Consider the following 15,933-nt stretch of genomic DNA (forward strand, 5'->3'; position numbering starts at 1 on the left):
TCAGTGCTGAAGGTGCTGGGTGCCACACTCACTGCCGGGCCTGTGGGTAGAGGTGTTGTTGTGAAGGCCAGTTACATACAGGCATACGTGGGCATATATTTGATCTTTAATAGCTTTTACCTGTGCCATTTTTCCTCTGTGTAGCACAGTCAGTAACGGCATCAAAGAATAGCAAGACTTTTCAAGGATTGGCCAGTATTTCAGTACGCATAAAGCATGTAGATGTGCTTTTGCCAATACTACTGCTTACTACAACTTTGTTCTTCTCTTCCTCAGAGAGACGGTTTGGGTTTTTTTACTGTCTTGGGTTTTTTTTCCAACATTAGGGGTAAATACACAGAGGCACATACCCAACGATATACAAACACAGTTGAGAGGGGAAGTCAGGAGGAGCACTCCACAGCTCTCCACGTGCAGCAACATCTCTGGAGTAAATCGAGAGCTGTGTTTCACTACTCTCCCTTTGGGACATTTGTGACCCAGCATCCCTGCCACCCTGCTGCATGCCAGAGAGGTTTCCTGACCAACACTGCCTACCTGAAGTCACCTTTTTTTCTCTCAGACCAGTTTTACCAGCTCTCATACTGGTTTTACAGCCCACTGAAGGCTCACTGTGCTGTCTGTACTGGGAGGAGTGCTGCAGAGCTCATCTCTTTGGGCGTTTTCCCATACCTGGGTTTAGGATTACCGTCCTCAGGGAATGCCCTAGAGTTTCACCAGCTGCCTCTTTAACCCTGGACAGGTAAAGCTGACTGCGAACAATACAGTTACTCAACACAAAGCAGGCAATACATGTCTGTAGGTTGTTGGAAGAGAAATGAAAGGGAACAACAGGTATCTCTGCAGTACTTCTGGCCAAGCTGGGAAGTTGGCAAGTGCTGTGTTCCATGAACCCTTCAGTTTGGCTTGCAAAAGTCTGGGTTTGGGGGGCAACATTTCCCTTAACACCCAAAAATATCTTTGGGGCATCATTCATTAATACTTCATTCATTAACTTACGTTAAACTGTAAAACCATGGGCTACTGTAGGGAAATGGGAACACGCCATGGGCCTGGTTAGTGGGATTCCCACCGGCCCAGGCAGCGAAGAGAGCTGGCTCAAGCCCGGCAAACACTGTTAACTCATTACTGGGTGCCTTTCTGCGGGGCTGGATGGACAACGTGCGATAGGCAGGGTAAAGCTCAGCAGGCGTCGAGCTGCCTGTCGGGGTACACATCCCAGGTGGTTAACTGCAGGCGGGAGCACCCTGTGAGACACCCATCAGTCCTGCCCCTTCGTGGGACCCCCTCTCTGGCGCTGAGGGGTCGGGCGGCCAGGGATGGGCTCCGAGGAAGAGCGTGGCAGCCTTCCTCCTCAGGGCTGCCGCACTCTCTGACGGCGATGTCGTGTCCTGCTTACAGCAACAGCCGGGTTCGCCCCGTGTGGCCTTCACCGGGGCGGGCAGGGGGCGGGCAGGGGGGGCAGGCGGGAGGGCAGGCAGGCTCCTGGCCCGCAGCCCCCGCCCCGCCCGGCTCCCTCTCACACGGCCCCTACCCTGCTGCCGAGCCTCCCGGCGCGGTCGCTTGCCTGGGCTCGGCCGCACCCCGGGGCGCCCGGCCTCGGGAGCCGCACGGCGGCCCCGCAGGACCGCGGAGCCGGCGGCGCTGAGGGGAGGCCGGGCCGGGGCCCCACCGCCCCGCCCCGCGGGGAGCCCGGCCCCGCCCGGGCCGCGCATGCGCGGCGGGCTGTCCGCCTGTCAATAAAGCTTGAACAAGCGCCGGGCCGGGGACGCGCGGGCGGGCGTGTTTTTTTTTTTGTTTTTTTTTTTTCCCGTTTTTTTTTGAACGAACTTTATTGTTCCTGCGGCGCCGCGCGCGCGGGGATGCGCTGAGGCCGCTCCGCCGTCGGCCCCGCTCCGCCCGCCCCGGCCCGGCCTCGGCATGTCGGGCAGCCGCCCGCCGCCGCACCCCGCCGCGCCGCCCGCCGCCACCCCGGCCTCCTCCTCTTCCTCCTCCTCCTCCTCTTCGGCGGCCATGGCGCCGGGCTCGTCCTCCTCAGGCGGCGCGGCGGCGCGGCCTGTGCTGGTGGCGCCGGCTGTGTCGGGCTCGGGCGCGGGGCTGGCCCGGCTGGCGGCGGCGGCGCGGCCCGGCGGCGGCGGCTCCTCCGCGGGAGGCGGCGGTAGCGGCGCGGGCGGCGGCAGCAGGAAGAGGCCGCTGCTCACCCCGCTCTGCAACGGGCTCATCAACTCCTACGAGGACAAGAGCAACGACTTCGTCTGGTGAGCGCGATGTATCGCGACAGCGGCACCCGCTACCCCGCTGAGGGAAGTCGCGGCGCCGCCATGCCGGCGGGAAGCCCGGGGGGGTGTAAAATACCGGCGGGAGGACGGAGCAGCCGGCAGCGGCACCTCAGGGGCTCTCTGAGAGGGACGAGGCGTTTGTACGACTCATGGCCCTCGAGGCATTATGGCTTTGGGTTTCTTTCCCCCCTTCGTGGCTATCTGTTTGCCTCTTTCGCCCTGTGTAGCAGAGTTGCTTTCACCCTCTCTGTTTTTAAGCAAAATCAGGTTATTCTCAGCAGGTTCCTCCTTGGGTACGTTCCGGAGCAGTCCAACTTATCGGAAAGGACCCGCAACCTGAGGCGTTTCCTCATAACGTGTTGACATTGCAAGCAAATGTCCTGTTTGCCTGGGCCGTGTAGCCTTGGCAGGGGCCGGTGGGGCTCTGGCCTCCGGTGGCTGAGATGGCCCCTCCGGAGCCCTTGCGCTGCCCTGCTCTGACCTCTGGAAGAGGAGCCGGCAGAGGATTTTGTGCTGCTTCGCTTGGGGGTTGGAGGAGTCTCGTGGTGGTTGATAGATCCAGCAAAGCCGGCGTGGGTTTCCCTCCCTTGTTGGGAAAGGTTGGCTAGTTTGAAACAGCAATAAGGTTCATGTCAGTCTGGCGCCTAAAACCAGATGAGTGGGAAATTTCAGTGATGATGGGATAAAGATTTTTCTTGAAGCCGTTCAGGTGCTGTCCTTCTAATGTTCGGCCAAAGCTGCAGCTCGTAGCTGGAAGTACATTTTCAGTAGAAGTGGTAGGCCAAGGCCCACTGCAATGTGTGGTTTGGGAACTGTTGGTAATTTGCAGTTTTAAAGAGAGCCCATTGCTAATGGGTTTCAAACCTTCTAACATAAGGAGTAGGTTTGATTTTTATAGCTGGTTGGATGTACTAAAATGTGAGAACAGAAAGTAGGGGTAAGTGTTCGCATCTGAGAGAGACAAACAGCAAGGAGATACTGGAAAGGAGCTTGCGTTGTATGAAAGTCATGTATCGGAAGGAAACAGTAAAAAAAAAAAAAAGAGGAAGAGAAATGGGGCACAGCTTCCAAGATGACTTTGTCTGACAGCTCTGACTTACAGGTGAGGGTTGGATGTTTGGCATCTCCACAGGACAGGCGTTGTCTCAAAAACCTGTAGCCTTGACTTTACAGCTTTGTAAGCTGTCTAGCAGAGCAGATAAGAAATATCCTTGCTACTGAAGTGAGAACCTGAAGCTGCTAAAAAGTTAATGGCAGAAAAAACAGTAACTACTTCTTACAACTCATAAGCAATAATAAAATTTACTGCTTATTACTGTAAGTAGTCGTTTGCTCAGTAGCAGAATTGGGATGAGAGCACAGCTGTAATCAGCTGATATTCTGCTCTGGCTGAAGGCTCTAGGCAACATTAGGTGGCTTAGGCACTTGCTGTGGGAGATGGCTGTATTGCTGTTGGTCATGGGGGATAACTTGATTGCAAATGCCCATGCCCCTCTGTTCCCTCTGTGGTTATACTGTAGCAGTAGTGGTCTGCAGCCATGGTTCCCTGTCCCCTTCTAGTCAGCTGTCGTTTCCCATTTTGTTGTCTGTCATAGAAATGAGGGTGTTTGAAGGGAAATTACACCCATAGCAAGTTTGTAGGCCAGCTGAAGTATTTTAAGGCAGTTCAAAAAGCCGAGTTTCTTGGTTCTTTTTTTTTTTTTCTGTAGGAAAGTACTGTGCATGCTTCAAGAACATGTAATTAGCTGTTTTCTCCTCATTGAGGAGTGCTGCTGGCTGAACAAGTGAGAGGAAAAAATCAACTGAGTAGTAATCAGGGCAAAATGTCTTTTCTTGTCCCCCTTTTCTTTGTATTTACAAGAGCCACATTGGGAATATTGAAGTGCAGGTCAGAAGCTTTAAGAGCAGACAGTGATTATAGTTAACTGACCTTGGTTCTTCACTGCTGTGTATTTCTGTGGGCTGTAGGGCTTGTTCTTGCTTATATTAACACTAGCTTCAAATTACAGTATTTCTGTTTTTTTGAGTTAGAAATACAGTTATGTAGTACAGAAATAAACTCAACTGGGCAACTCTGGAATTTTGAGCAATGTCCAAGAAGACAAGTGTGTGTGCGTGTGGGTTTAAATAATTGATTTAAACAAGCTTTGGATATCTCGCTCTGAGAAGCAGAAGTTTTCCATATGCCGGCTTTTTTCCATAAGGACACTTTCAAGATGCTGCCAGCTGCAGGGAACTTTTGATAATTTTTCTGAATGTGGGCTGTGAGTTTCTAGCAGTTAGCTACAGCTGTAAACTCGGTGGTAGATTCTGCCTGTACCAGACTGAAGGTGGGAAAGAGTAAAGAAGTTTGGGTGAGTTTCAAACCGCAAGGTGCAAGTGGAAGTCCTGTAAATAGTGTTAATGTGTGCAACCTCCCTGCCTGTCTTCTGAAAGTGCTATCTCAGCAATGTGAGGCCTAGGCTTTAACGTAAATGTTGGCATACGTTGCTAGTCTGGGTTGTGAAATGTTTAGCAAGTGTACTCTCAGGAGTTTGCAAGTGTGTACTGTTTGTGGCATGTATCAGCTTCTGCCTGGAAATGTGTAACTCTAGTCAGGAAAGAAAAGAGGCCTGACTTACTGGACAACTTTATTATAAAAGGGGAAACTTTTTTTGTTGCTCTTAGTACAGGATGTAGAATTTAAAGGTAGAATTTGTGCTGCTCCTGCAGCCAGGCCTCTTCCCAGTTGCCTGGAGAGTACCTGAGAGGGAATCCTCTAATCAGAGGATTTGCTCCTGTTCAGCAGTGTAATTGCTTACAGTTTTCCCAGGCCTTACATTAAGCCTCCCAGTTAGTGGTTGTCTAAACCTCTTTAAAATCAGTTACTAACTGTTTTCCTCCCTGGATGGAGGGGATCTTACTGTAGGCTGTGTCTTTAGTGGCTGCTTCGTACCAGTGCTTGTTTCTGAGCTCTGGCATAAAAAAGAATGTATGGAAGAGGGGATGTTGCATACTGACCTGGAGATGTACACCCAACAAACTCAGGTGTGGAAAGGGCTGTGTGCCACATTTAAAGGTGGACTTGCAGGTTCATGGGTTTTTAAAAACAGTTTTTTTCCTCAGGTGGTTAACTGCTAGTGCCAGGCGTGGGCTGAGTATAGTTGTTCATAAGTTTGTGATCCAGCAAACCGCCTTAGTAGGGAATACTGCAGATTGACCCTGGAGGCCACAAACTAAAAACACACCAAGCTGTTTATGTACAATGCCCGATAATGGTTTTATAATCTAATGTTATATTGGAGCTTCATATTGAATAGATAGTAATGGCAAGTGATCTTTAACCTGGCCACCTTCTGAGTGAAGGACAGAGCCTGCAGCAAGTCCTGCTTTCTGCTTAGACCAAAGAGGAGCAGAATAGGAGGGAGAAACTGTAATGGGTCTTGTTTGCTGTGGAGCACAAGGAAATTTGAAACACGTTTAAATTCTATGCTGACCACTTCAGCCGGGTGTTTGGGTAGCAGCAGGGTGACAGTAGCACTCTTGAGAGGTGCCTTGAAAACAGCTGGCAAAACTTAGAGGCATGAACTTGCTAAAATGATTTAAAAAATATTTGAGGTCTACCCCATAGAGAAAGAATGGTAAACCTTTGCAGTGCTGGATAAAAAAACAGCTTAGTAAATAAGGCATCAGTATCTGGTAGAGAACAGTGACATTTCTGGCTTGCTGAAGTGATTTACATCCTTTCTACCTGGCTCTGCTGCTTAAGACAAGTAGAGAATAAGAGCTATCTCATGCAGAGAAGCCTTGATTTCGCCATACCTGTCCTTCTCAGTTTTGGTGTATGCTGCAAGCTGTACTATGTCTCGAGTCCCCATCACTCCAGTACTTTCTTAACCTTCCCTCTGTGTTAGATTAACTTAAAACAACTGGTGCATAGCAACTTTCATGTGTTACAGACTGCTTGACTTCAGTAAGTATTAAAAGACATCAATCTTGTTTCCATAGTGAGCATTTTGGGGGAAACAGTTCTTAATGGAAACTTCAGGCTCTATTAACAATGACCCTGGCACTGAATGGCTACATTTGCTGGCTCTGATTACTTTTTCTCAACTATTTTGGCTCTGTCACTTCTCCAGTCAAACTGGTATGAAGAAGAATAAGTTTGGGAACAGTGGTCTTGGGTGACTGTTGTGTTAGGAGGTAATCTTCATCTTTTGAGCTCTAATTTGCAGTGTCCTATTGCAGACACAGGAGCATTACAGCTCTGTTGATTGCTGTACTTTTTGGAGGCAGGGCATTAGGAGTGTGCTTGAAAAAACACATCTGGCCCTGTGGGGAATAGCAGTTTTTAGCATGGTACAGCAAGTGGGACTATGTTCTACAGCATGACTAGAAGAAGGTGAGGAAGTTAAGCTATTCATCACTAGTGGGAAGAAACCAGTCTCAGACACTCATATAACCATAAATATTTGACTTTCTTTTTTAAAGGCCAGCTAATAGAATGCAAAGGTGCTTAATTCTCCTCTTACTAATCCACCCTTGTTGGCTAAGTTTGGTTGTAATTTATTCTGACTAAACAGTTCCTTGAAACAAAATAACTTCTAACTTGGAAACAGTGACTTTAACTCCTGAAGTTGGTGCTACTCAAGACAAATGATGTGCAGAGAAGGGTCTGTCAGGGTGGAAGAGGGACAGGTGTGTGTTAATTATTTTGGAGGCTTCTTTTGAGGAACAGAATTGGTGGCTCAGATTGTTCAGAGAGTAGTGTTCTGGTTTGATTCGTTTGCCTTTATGTTGTGTTTATACGGAAATTTGGTGGAATATTTAAGACAATCATCTTGTTTGTATGTGAGGGTGGACAAACCTTTCATGGCATCCATGTTTTCCAGTTTGGTCATTTGGAGGTGGATTGCATTGGCAGGAGCCACAACTTCCCCTCTATGGGCTTAAAAAATAAGTGTTTATTTAAAAGGTGTTTCCTCCTTCCTATTTTTAAATGCCTAATGGGGTAGAAAATTTTAGTATCCTCTAAAATGGATGACAGAAAGGGGGAATGACTTCTGTGGAGTGCTAACAAGGGGAGCAATTGAGGTGCTCCCCTCCCCTGCTCAGCAAAGCATTGCTTATTTCAGTCTAAGATCTGGGTTTTTGATCTTGGATTCAAAAAGATTCATGCTTTTCAAAAGTTGTTAACAGTTTATTAACAGCTCATTCTGTGGGAACTGCCTTGTTGGCAGAAAGTGGGAGGAGGCTGTTTCTGAAGAAAACAAAGGCTTGGGAAAACTTCTCCTAACGGAGATTGGTGTGGACTTCTGGGAGTGAGAGGAGAGCGTTTGGATCTCTGCAAGGGCTTGAAAGCAAGGTGAAACTTGTGACACAGCTGATACATGTGTTATGTGCAGAATGGACGTTGCTGTCCACAACATCTCACGGGATAGCTGGCCGAGACCTGAAAATGAGTATGTATGTGACAGCATATCTTACCAGCTGTCAGGGATAGCAGCCGTAGGAGTCACTGAAAGTAAGATGCATCTCTCCTCAGCTTTCATTTGTGTTCATTTTCATTTCAAACATGTCACAGCCACTTGATGATGAGACAGGTTTCTTCCACTACCCTTCTCTGTGAATTCCTATGTCTCTTGTCTTGCTCAGGTTCCTGTGGAGCACGGCTTGCTTGCACATCCTTCTCTTCAGCTCCCTACTTGGTCCTTGGTGGTCCCTCCCAGAAAGCTAGCTGCGCTTTGGTCACTAACTAGTCTTGGAAAAAAGGAAAGCCCTTGTTTCCATCTGCATTCCTCTGTCTTCCTTCTGAACAGTCCCATATTCTACCTTTCCTGCCTTCTCCTTTGACTTTGTAACACCATGCTTGACTGTTCCATCCTTCAGTTGCACCATACCTTCATTGTGCTCTTCAGCAGCCAGGCTGCTGCTTGGCAGTGCTCTGCAGGCACACCCCCTCGCTGGCACCTTCTTTCTCCTCCTGCTTATTAATTCTCGTTCTGATGACATCATTACTATTTCTGTTCTGCTCTGCCTCTTTGCATCATTTTTTTAAAATTACGGATAGCTATTGGCTCAAAAAAGGAAGGATAAACTAATTTTGTTGTCATTTTTATAAATACCTTATGTCTGTTCATGAAAAAACAGTTTTTTTACATTCTGTTTGAGACCTAGTACAGATGGTTAGGGTTAGGAGGTTCTTCTGCAGCCTTGCTTGTTGAAGGTACTCTGGCTTTGTTTGGGTGGATTGCAACTGTTGAAAGCTTTAAGAGTGAACATTTACCTGGTTTCTAATTGTAGCAAACTGCAGTATCATTCTGAGTTCAAAGAACTGCTGATTGCCCTTTTGATCTTTATACTGCCTGGTTGCTGTGGCACTTGTGTGTCTTCTTTCATTTTACAAATAGAAAATATTACCTAAGTGTGATTATGTGGCTGCCTTTAATTTACAATACTTTCCTTCCTTTTTTAATATAAAAAGACGTCTCTGATATTTTTTGTTGGTTTTGTTTTGTTTTCAGCCCCATCTGTTTTGATATGATTGAGGAAGCCTACATGACAAAATGTGGACACAGCTTCTGGTAAGATTTTTTTGTATTGCGCAAAACGTCCCATCTCTTACAGTGTGTGAGGAATGATGTTGCTGTGAATCCCTTTCCTTCCAAGTTTTTGTTACTTTTGGGTCTCTGTACTGAAGAAAGGTTGAAATAAAATTTTAAAAAATGGATACCAGTTAGATTAAACCAGTCTTATAAGTGTTTAAAACAAAAAATGTTGTGCTACCATATTTCCTTTGTAAAGAAATAAAATGGGCATAAACTGCTGGTAGCATCCAGTACACAGGGTCAGAATAGTTTGTCAATTTATCTCTATTGGAAACGGAAGGTGTGTGTTACCACCTGAAGCAGTGGGTCCCACCTCTGTAGAGGTCATGGGAGTGAGTGTTGGTGTTGGGAGGTCCTCCTTGCCTTTGTGCTAGACCATATACAGTCTGAAGTGGTTTGCACATTGTCTATTGCAATTCTCTTAAATTTTTGAGAGGATATGCTTCAGGTTTGTTTCTGTTGTATTGAATTGGCCCAAGGTTCACTTATTTTTCAGTGTGTTGTCTCTGGCTATCACAGGGAGCAAATGTTTCGTGGAGAGGTACAAGAACCCTCCAGGGGCAGGTGTGGAACTATCTGCTGCTCCTGCTCTCAACTAGGGATTGGAATAAATGTTGAACCATGATGTTTTAATGTCCTGTGTACATTATACTCTTATGGTGTCTGTTAACTAGAAATAAATTGCCTACCTTTTACAACAAGTAATATTTTAGTAGCATAAAGCACTTCCTCAAGCAGGAGATTCGGTTAACTTTCAGAAATGTTTTCACCTGCAACAGGTAAGATAACAGCTGATTTTGTGCCCTTTGTGGTAACACTTTATCCCTGAGATCTGTAACTTTTTTAAAAGTCCAAGATAAAAAGCATTCAAATATCTTTATTTAGAAAGAACAGAGAAATGTTGTCACATGATGTCTTAACCAGCAGTCAACATGAAGCTAGGTTCTTGGTGAGATGCTTAAACTTGATGCTGAAGTGCATCTTGTAGTTACTCTGTCCCTCAAATAGCTAACAGCTCAACAGAGAGCACCTCTGAAGTCACTTCTGCTGAAACAACGGCCAGGGGGTGGAGGGAAATGCAAGAGGTTGGTGGAGGTGTTTCTTCTGTGTTCGATTACTCAAAATGTGCAATAGCTTTTAATGTGGCTTCATAATCTAGAAGAGTTGCTTCTGAATAATGCAGTCTGTTTGTTAGCTCTTTTGGTGGAAGAAGGGCATAAATTTGAGATGAAAGTGTGGCTGAAGTATCCATGTTGCCACAATCCTCAGGGAAATAAGAGTGAAGTACTTAAATACTTTTTGTAATCCTTGCCAAGAAACTTTGCTGTCTTTCTGCTGTAGCACTATCTGAGTTAATATTGGAACATTTTTGGCTCCACTGTAGGATCTTGCCAATGCAGCTGTTAGCTGGCACCACAGAGTACGCATTATCTAAGGTTGATATTATTTACCTTGTGCTTATGTTTTGTTCCTTCATGTTTGCTCACTTATTCTGTTCCTTTGTTTTTATGTTTTTAAACAGCTATAAATGTATTCACCAGAGCCTGGAGGACAATAACAGATGTCCCAAATGCAACTATGTTGTGGACAACATAGATCATCTTTATCCCAACTTCTTAGGTGAGCTCTAGGCTTGCTTGCATGAGAAACATCTTAGTTGTTAAGGAAGGCAGGCACCTGTAAACTTGTCCTATAAATAACCGGCTTCTAGATATTGAAAATAAAATACAAACATTAGTCCTTTGGTCAACTGTGGTTTTTATTAAAAAAAAAAAGTGGTTAGTAGTATAAATTGTTAATACTCTGCTGCTTCCAGCAGTTCTGTATGCTGAGCTACAGTAGTGAGACTGACTTGCTGCTGTTTGCATACTAAGAAAAGCAAAACAGAGATGTTCTTCTGATGGCTAGAGATTTGAGCCTCTTTATTTACTTTTGTTTTCGTGCACTGTTGTTTGTCTAATAATTAAGAACATGCTCTATGTATGAAGCATGGACACTGAAGGGGGGGAGGCTGAATTATATATTGTCCTGTTTTGGCTACTGTAGTGAGGTCTGTGTGATGTATGTATGTGTAAATTAGATACAGAGAAAATATTCGTGCACATACCTATACGCAATCCTAATTGATTGCTTCTTAAACAGAGGAGGTAAATGTTCCTAACTGGAAATAGAGTTTAAAACGTTGCTATGGGGAGAGAAGATCAAAGGAAACACAGCGTGAAATATCAAAATTAAATCTTCATTTCATGTGCTGGGATATCCATTTAATAGTAAATAGGTTAAAAGCCACAGTACTCAAGGAATGCTTCAGAAACGGGCATCCTGATTTAGACCAAAGCATGTTGTGCCAAAGGTGGTGCTGAGGCAGGTCTTGGAGGATGCGTTAGGCCATAGAGCATTGCTGCCATACACCTGCGTTCAGGGTTTTCAGATCTGTACTGGGAGGGAAAAACAGACAAGAGGAGTGGGAAGAGCTTGTATATATGTCTGTGTGAAAGGTTGAGGTTTTTTCTGTATTTGCACCATTCACTAAATTGGTGTGAAATAGAACTGTAGCAAAAATATCTTTAAAAATGCACATAGTGATTAAAGGAAAAAGTTGTTCTATTCCTCTGTGCTTGTCTTCAGCCTGTAGTAAATCAGTTAATATTTTATATCCTTAATACTCTTCTGTGATATACTTCTGTCTTGGAGTTGAGAAACTTTGTCAAAGAACCATGGGTGCTTAGAAAAAGGAACTGAAGTGATTTGGGGAATGTGTAGGCATTATATTTGATTTTTTTTTTTAAATCTTTATATACTTTATGAAAAAAATCAAGAAATTAATTGGTAAGAAAAAATGGAGACATCTACTGTTTTAATTACTGATAAACTTGCCGTGGACTTAATAACTAAAGTAAAAATATTGAGGTAGAATTTTTTATGCTTTTTGTGAACTTTAAATCCAACTCTGACATCATATTTATTTGTGGTTTTAGTCAATGAACTTATTCTTAAACAGAAGCAAAGATCTGAGGAGAAAAGACTCAAACTGGACCATTCAGTGAGTAGCACCGTATGTTCCAACTTTTTTACTTTATATTTATTTAATGGTTCAGTACAGCAATTGTCATTATGTGGCTTAATTTAGAAGAAATTATACTGCTGAGCTGATGCTTTTAACTTGCTTAATGTGGGAATAATACCAATATCAGTGGCACTAGATCCCTTCAATCTTGTTAACTCTTCTTCTTCCTGCCAGCAATATGCGTGTAGAGGCAAGCTGTGTTAGCATAGCTAAGTGTCATATGATGTATTGAATATAACCTGAGAAACTACCCATGGAAGCACACTTGTTTAAAGGTAATAATTTTTATTCAGTGTTCGAAATTACAGCTACAATGGAGTAATGGATGATTAGAAGTGCCACGGGCTTGTCTGGTCACATGTGAGAAGCTGTGCTCTATAGGGAAGTTGGAGGAAGGCTAATACCAACCACAAGAGGGAGAAGGATGCGTTCAGAGTACTGGTGTTCTGGCTCTGATCCCAGATAAAACTGCCTGGATAACTTCTAGACTTGCTTCATGTCACAGAATCAGAGCATGATCTGTGTTCTCAGTTCATGAAAACCCGTGTACAGCAGCAGTGGATACTCTTGTACATTAAGATCAAAAAGAATATACGACATTAACCAGAAAACTTGCATATTTGTCTAGCTATGTCTGGCTTCCTTCCGTGGCTTCTGTAATTCATAATAAGGTTGCAAAGTAATATTAAAAATCATGGGGCCTCTGTCTTTGTCAGTTAAAAAACCCCCTCTATGGAAGCGTTATTAATTTAGGGGCTGTGTTGCAAAAACCAGTACTTTCAGCAGTTGCACGCTTTAGAAAAGAGTGTGCTTTAAGGATTCATTGGTTTACTCACAGTAAGTTTTTATATTCAGTATAAAATATGCATAAACCATATCTGGTTTAAAATGCACACAATTGACATGAAGGCATGTACAGTAACTTCTTGGAAATTGGTTCTACTCTTTTTCATAGTGCATCTTTTAAAAACTATGCCTGTAGATGTATCTATGTTAGATAGCTATCGGTAAGTGGAAATCTACCATGACTTCATGCCCAAAACAGTGTTGTGTCTACCTTTTGGCAGCAAATAAAAAATACCAACACCTCTAAAAAGAGAAACCTTGCTGTTGTACCAGCTCCTTAATGTGCCTGTTCTCCTCTTGTATTACTTCTGGTATTAAGAGAAGTCATTCAAGACATGATGCAGCGAACATGCTGTTTCTTGGTCATGGATTTGTCTCATTAAGAAATCACTTTAACATGTCTTTGAAGTTTTCCAAGTAGGTTTAGCAGTAGTACATTTAACTAGTACATTAATATGTTAAAGCTTGTCTCAAATCTTGTTGACTTGCTTAAAAATTATATTTCTTTCCAGTTGTTCCAGATTAAAATTGAGTTTTTGCTTGTGTGCTTTCCACAGGTTCTGTTGAGTTGTGTGAAAAGTAAAAAGTTGTGTGTTCTATATGGATGTTGCATACTTTATTTTTCTTAATCTAGCCAATACAAATAGGCTACAACCTCTTAGAAAATGTCTGGTTTAGACTGGATGGCATTTCTAGTTCTTGCAAATTTAAATATCTTGATCTAGTGTCATAGCTTTTATAGGGCAGGATTTTTTAATCCAGCTTTGTTTCTTAGAAGGCCTAAAGACCTTTTGGTGGCTCCTGTTGGTTCCTGAGGCTTTTTAATGTAAGGCTATATTAGCATTAACCTATTATTCAGGTTTTCCTGTGCTGAAAAAGACTTTATTTTTTTACTTTTTACTGAAAACAAGAAGAGCAAACAGCCTGTAGGGAAGAATGGGCTGCATGGTAGTGTGCTGGCTCTCTGAGGAGTCCTTCTCAGTTCTAACAGGTTGAATGAGAAGATGACCCTGATGAGCTCCATCTTTCCTGCTCTCACATTTCCCATGAAAATACTCTTAAGAGGGGTGGTGTGGGAGGTGAGAATAGAAAAAGTAAGCTGATACTACCTTCTTCCATTTGAATTTAGCATGAAGGTTCTACCTATTACTTGGTTAAAAAAATTAAAAGGTATTGCCACTTAACTGTATTTCAGATAGATGTAATCCAACTAAGCTTGGATAAACATGTGTGTTTTTCTTTCTCCCCTTAGAAATATGTTCTCAGAAACTAGGGCACAAATCAGATAAAATTGTGGCTGTGAAATAATCTCTTCCTTGCAGCAGCAGCTATGCTCTCATAAAGCACAAATATCTTCCAAATAAGATAAGCAGTTACACAGTAGGACAGAAGAGCTGTATCCTGTGCATGTGGGAGAATTGGGAATTCTGATTCCTGAAAATTGTTTTGAAATTTTTACGAAGGGATGAAATACTGCAATGTCGCTTTTAATATCTGTTGCTGGATATAGCCCTGGATGGCTTGAACTCACTGGCTCTCCAACCTCTTTTGTTCTCTTTCTAGAATGGCCATAGGTGGCAGATAATTCAAGATTTGTTGGGAACTGATCAAGACAATCTTGACTTGGCCAATGTCAACCTGATGCTAGAGCTGCTGGTGCAAAAGAAGAAGCAGTTGGAAGCAGTAAGAAGTTTCTCGTCTTACTTAAATGAACACCGTTGACTAGTTAGCAGTTTTTTCTTTCCATGCTTTTATCTTCTTGAAATAAGATTCTATTGCTGAATTAATTGCTCAGAATTCTCTTGCGTTTTAATGTTGAAGGGCTGGCCATCTCGCTGGCCTTTGTTAGTAGCAAACTAACATTTCAACTGTGATGTCTGTAGCATGCTTATAATGTTGCTGCTGGCAGGGTTGTATAAACAAGCAGGGAAAATGGAAAAGGATAAGAGAAAGTGGCTAGCAGAACAGAGAAGTGCATATGAAGATGTTTGCTAATTGACTGTTGCACAAGTAAATAACAGATCTTTCTTGGTAATAAGCGTGAAGAAGTCCAAAATATAGGTTAAGGAATAAACTCAATGAACATATGAAAATGATCACACCTTTTAGTTTCTACTGGAACAGATAGCACCTGAATGACTGCCATCCCTGAAGACTTCTTTTAGCATTTAATGCTTGAAAGAGAAGTTCAGATGTCTTGTTTATGAGATCGGTTTGAAGATTTATACAATACGAAGCAAGCTGCTCCTATGATTTAACTGAAATGTAGTTGGTTTGGGATAGTTCTCATGTATTTGGCCATTCCATGCTGTTGGTCTCAAGTGACCATCTTCCAGTTATGAGAGCCAGACCTTCTAAGTTAAACTGGATTACAAAATTTGGCCTAGAGAACTTTGGGTAGGAGGGTGGATTTCAAATGGTGCTTTAAAACAGGTGAGGAAAAGTTGTATTGGGAATGGCTTATCTTATTCACTCTTGCAGAATCAATATTTACACAACTTGTTGTTCTGATGGAAGGAAAGTAACCCAAAAATATGTTTACTGCCTACTAGCAAAACTGTCATGTTACTTTATTGTTTGGGGACTTGTACTTAACTTTTTTTATTGTGGTTCAGTGAAGATATGATGGGAGTATAGCTTCTAACTTCAGAGTAAAACCTCTTATTTCCCTTAAGCCTTTTTGTGTCATTTTTGACAAATCAAACAAAGAAGGCACAGGACTGGATGTATGGGTGCTTCTGAGCAGGCATATCTTTAAGGATACTAAGCCTTAAAAAAACCCAACCAAACAAAACAAAAACAAAAAAACCCCAATCAAACAAACAACCCCCAAACAACAACAAAACCCCCAAAACCAAACCAAACAAAAAACCACACCTAACACTTAAAGAACAATTTAAAAACATTTTTCCTTTCTAGTTTTACTTGCTTCACTTTCATTATTGTCACAGGGGTGGGGAGGAAGAAGATAATCTCAGAAAAGTAGTAGTTTTACATCCTAATCTCTTTACTTTTCCTGTCCTATCATCTGCTTTTAATGGATTCTGTGTGCTCCTATGTCTTGATCCTTTTTGAGTGTATGTTCACAGTCCTTTTAATAATAAGTATTTCAGTAGGTTGTGAAAATAAGTCTCAGAATGCTGGGATAGGATTA

The 15,933-nt window shown here is 43.2% G+C and overlaps 1 protein-coding gene across 3 annotated transcripts in view; it reads left to right on the top strand.

Moving 5' to 3' along the window:
* Positions 1-1,820: 1,820 nt before the first annotated feature.
* Positions 1,821-15,933, top strand: part of COP1 (COP1 E3 ubiquitin ligase) — a 132,592-nt gene continuing 118,479 nt past the window's right edge. For 2 of the 3 annotated variants that reach the window (XR_014228161.1, XM_082311801.1), the window contains exons 1-5: positions 1,822-2,258; positions 8,783-8,842; positions 10,389-10,486; positions 11,845-11,921; positions 14,343-14,462. Coding sequence is in view for 2 of the 3 variants with exons in the window: in XM_082311801.1 (XP_082167927.1) it covers positions 1,921-2,258; positions 8,783-8,842; positions 10,389-10,486; positions 11,845-11,921; positions 14,343-14,462 (693 nt within the window). In the remaining variant the exon portion in view is untranslated. Of the gene's footprint in view, positions 2,259-8,782; positions 8,843-10,388; positions 10,487-11,844; positions 11,922-14,342; positions 14,463-15,933 lie in introns of all 3 variants that reach the window. The other variant, XM_082311800.1, reaches the window with a different exon arrangement.

The sequence above is a fragment of the Platalea leucorodia genome (assembly GCF_965183815.1).
Source record: "Platalea leucorodia genome assembly, chromosome: 5".
Taxonomy (NCBI): Eukaryota; Metazoa; Chordata; class Aves; order Pelecaniformes; family Threskiornithidae; genus Platalea; species Platalea leucorodia.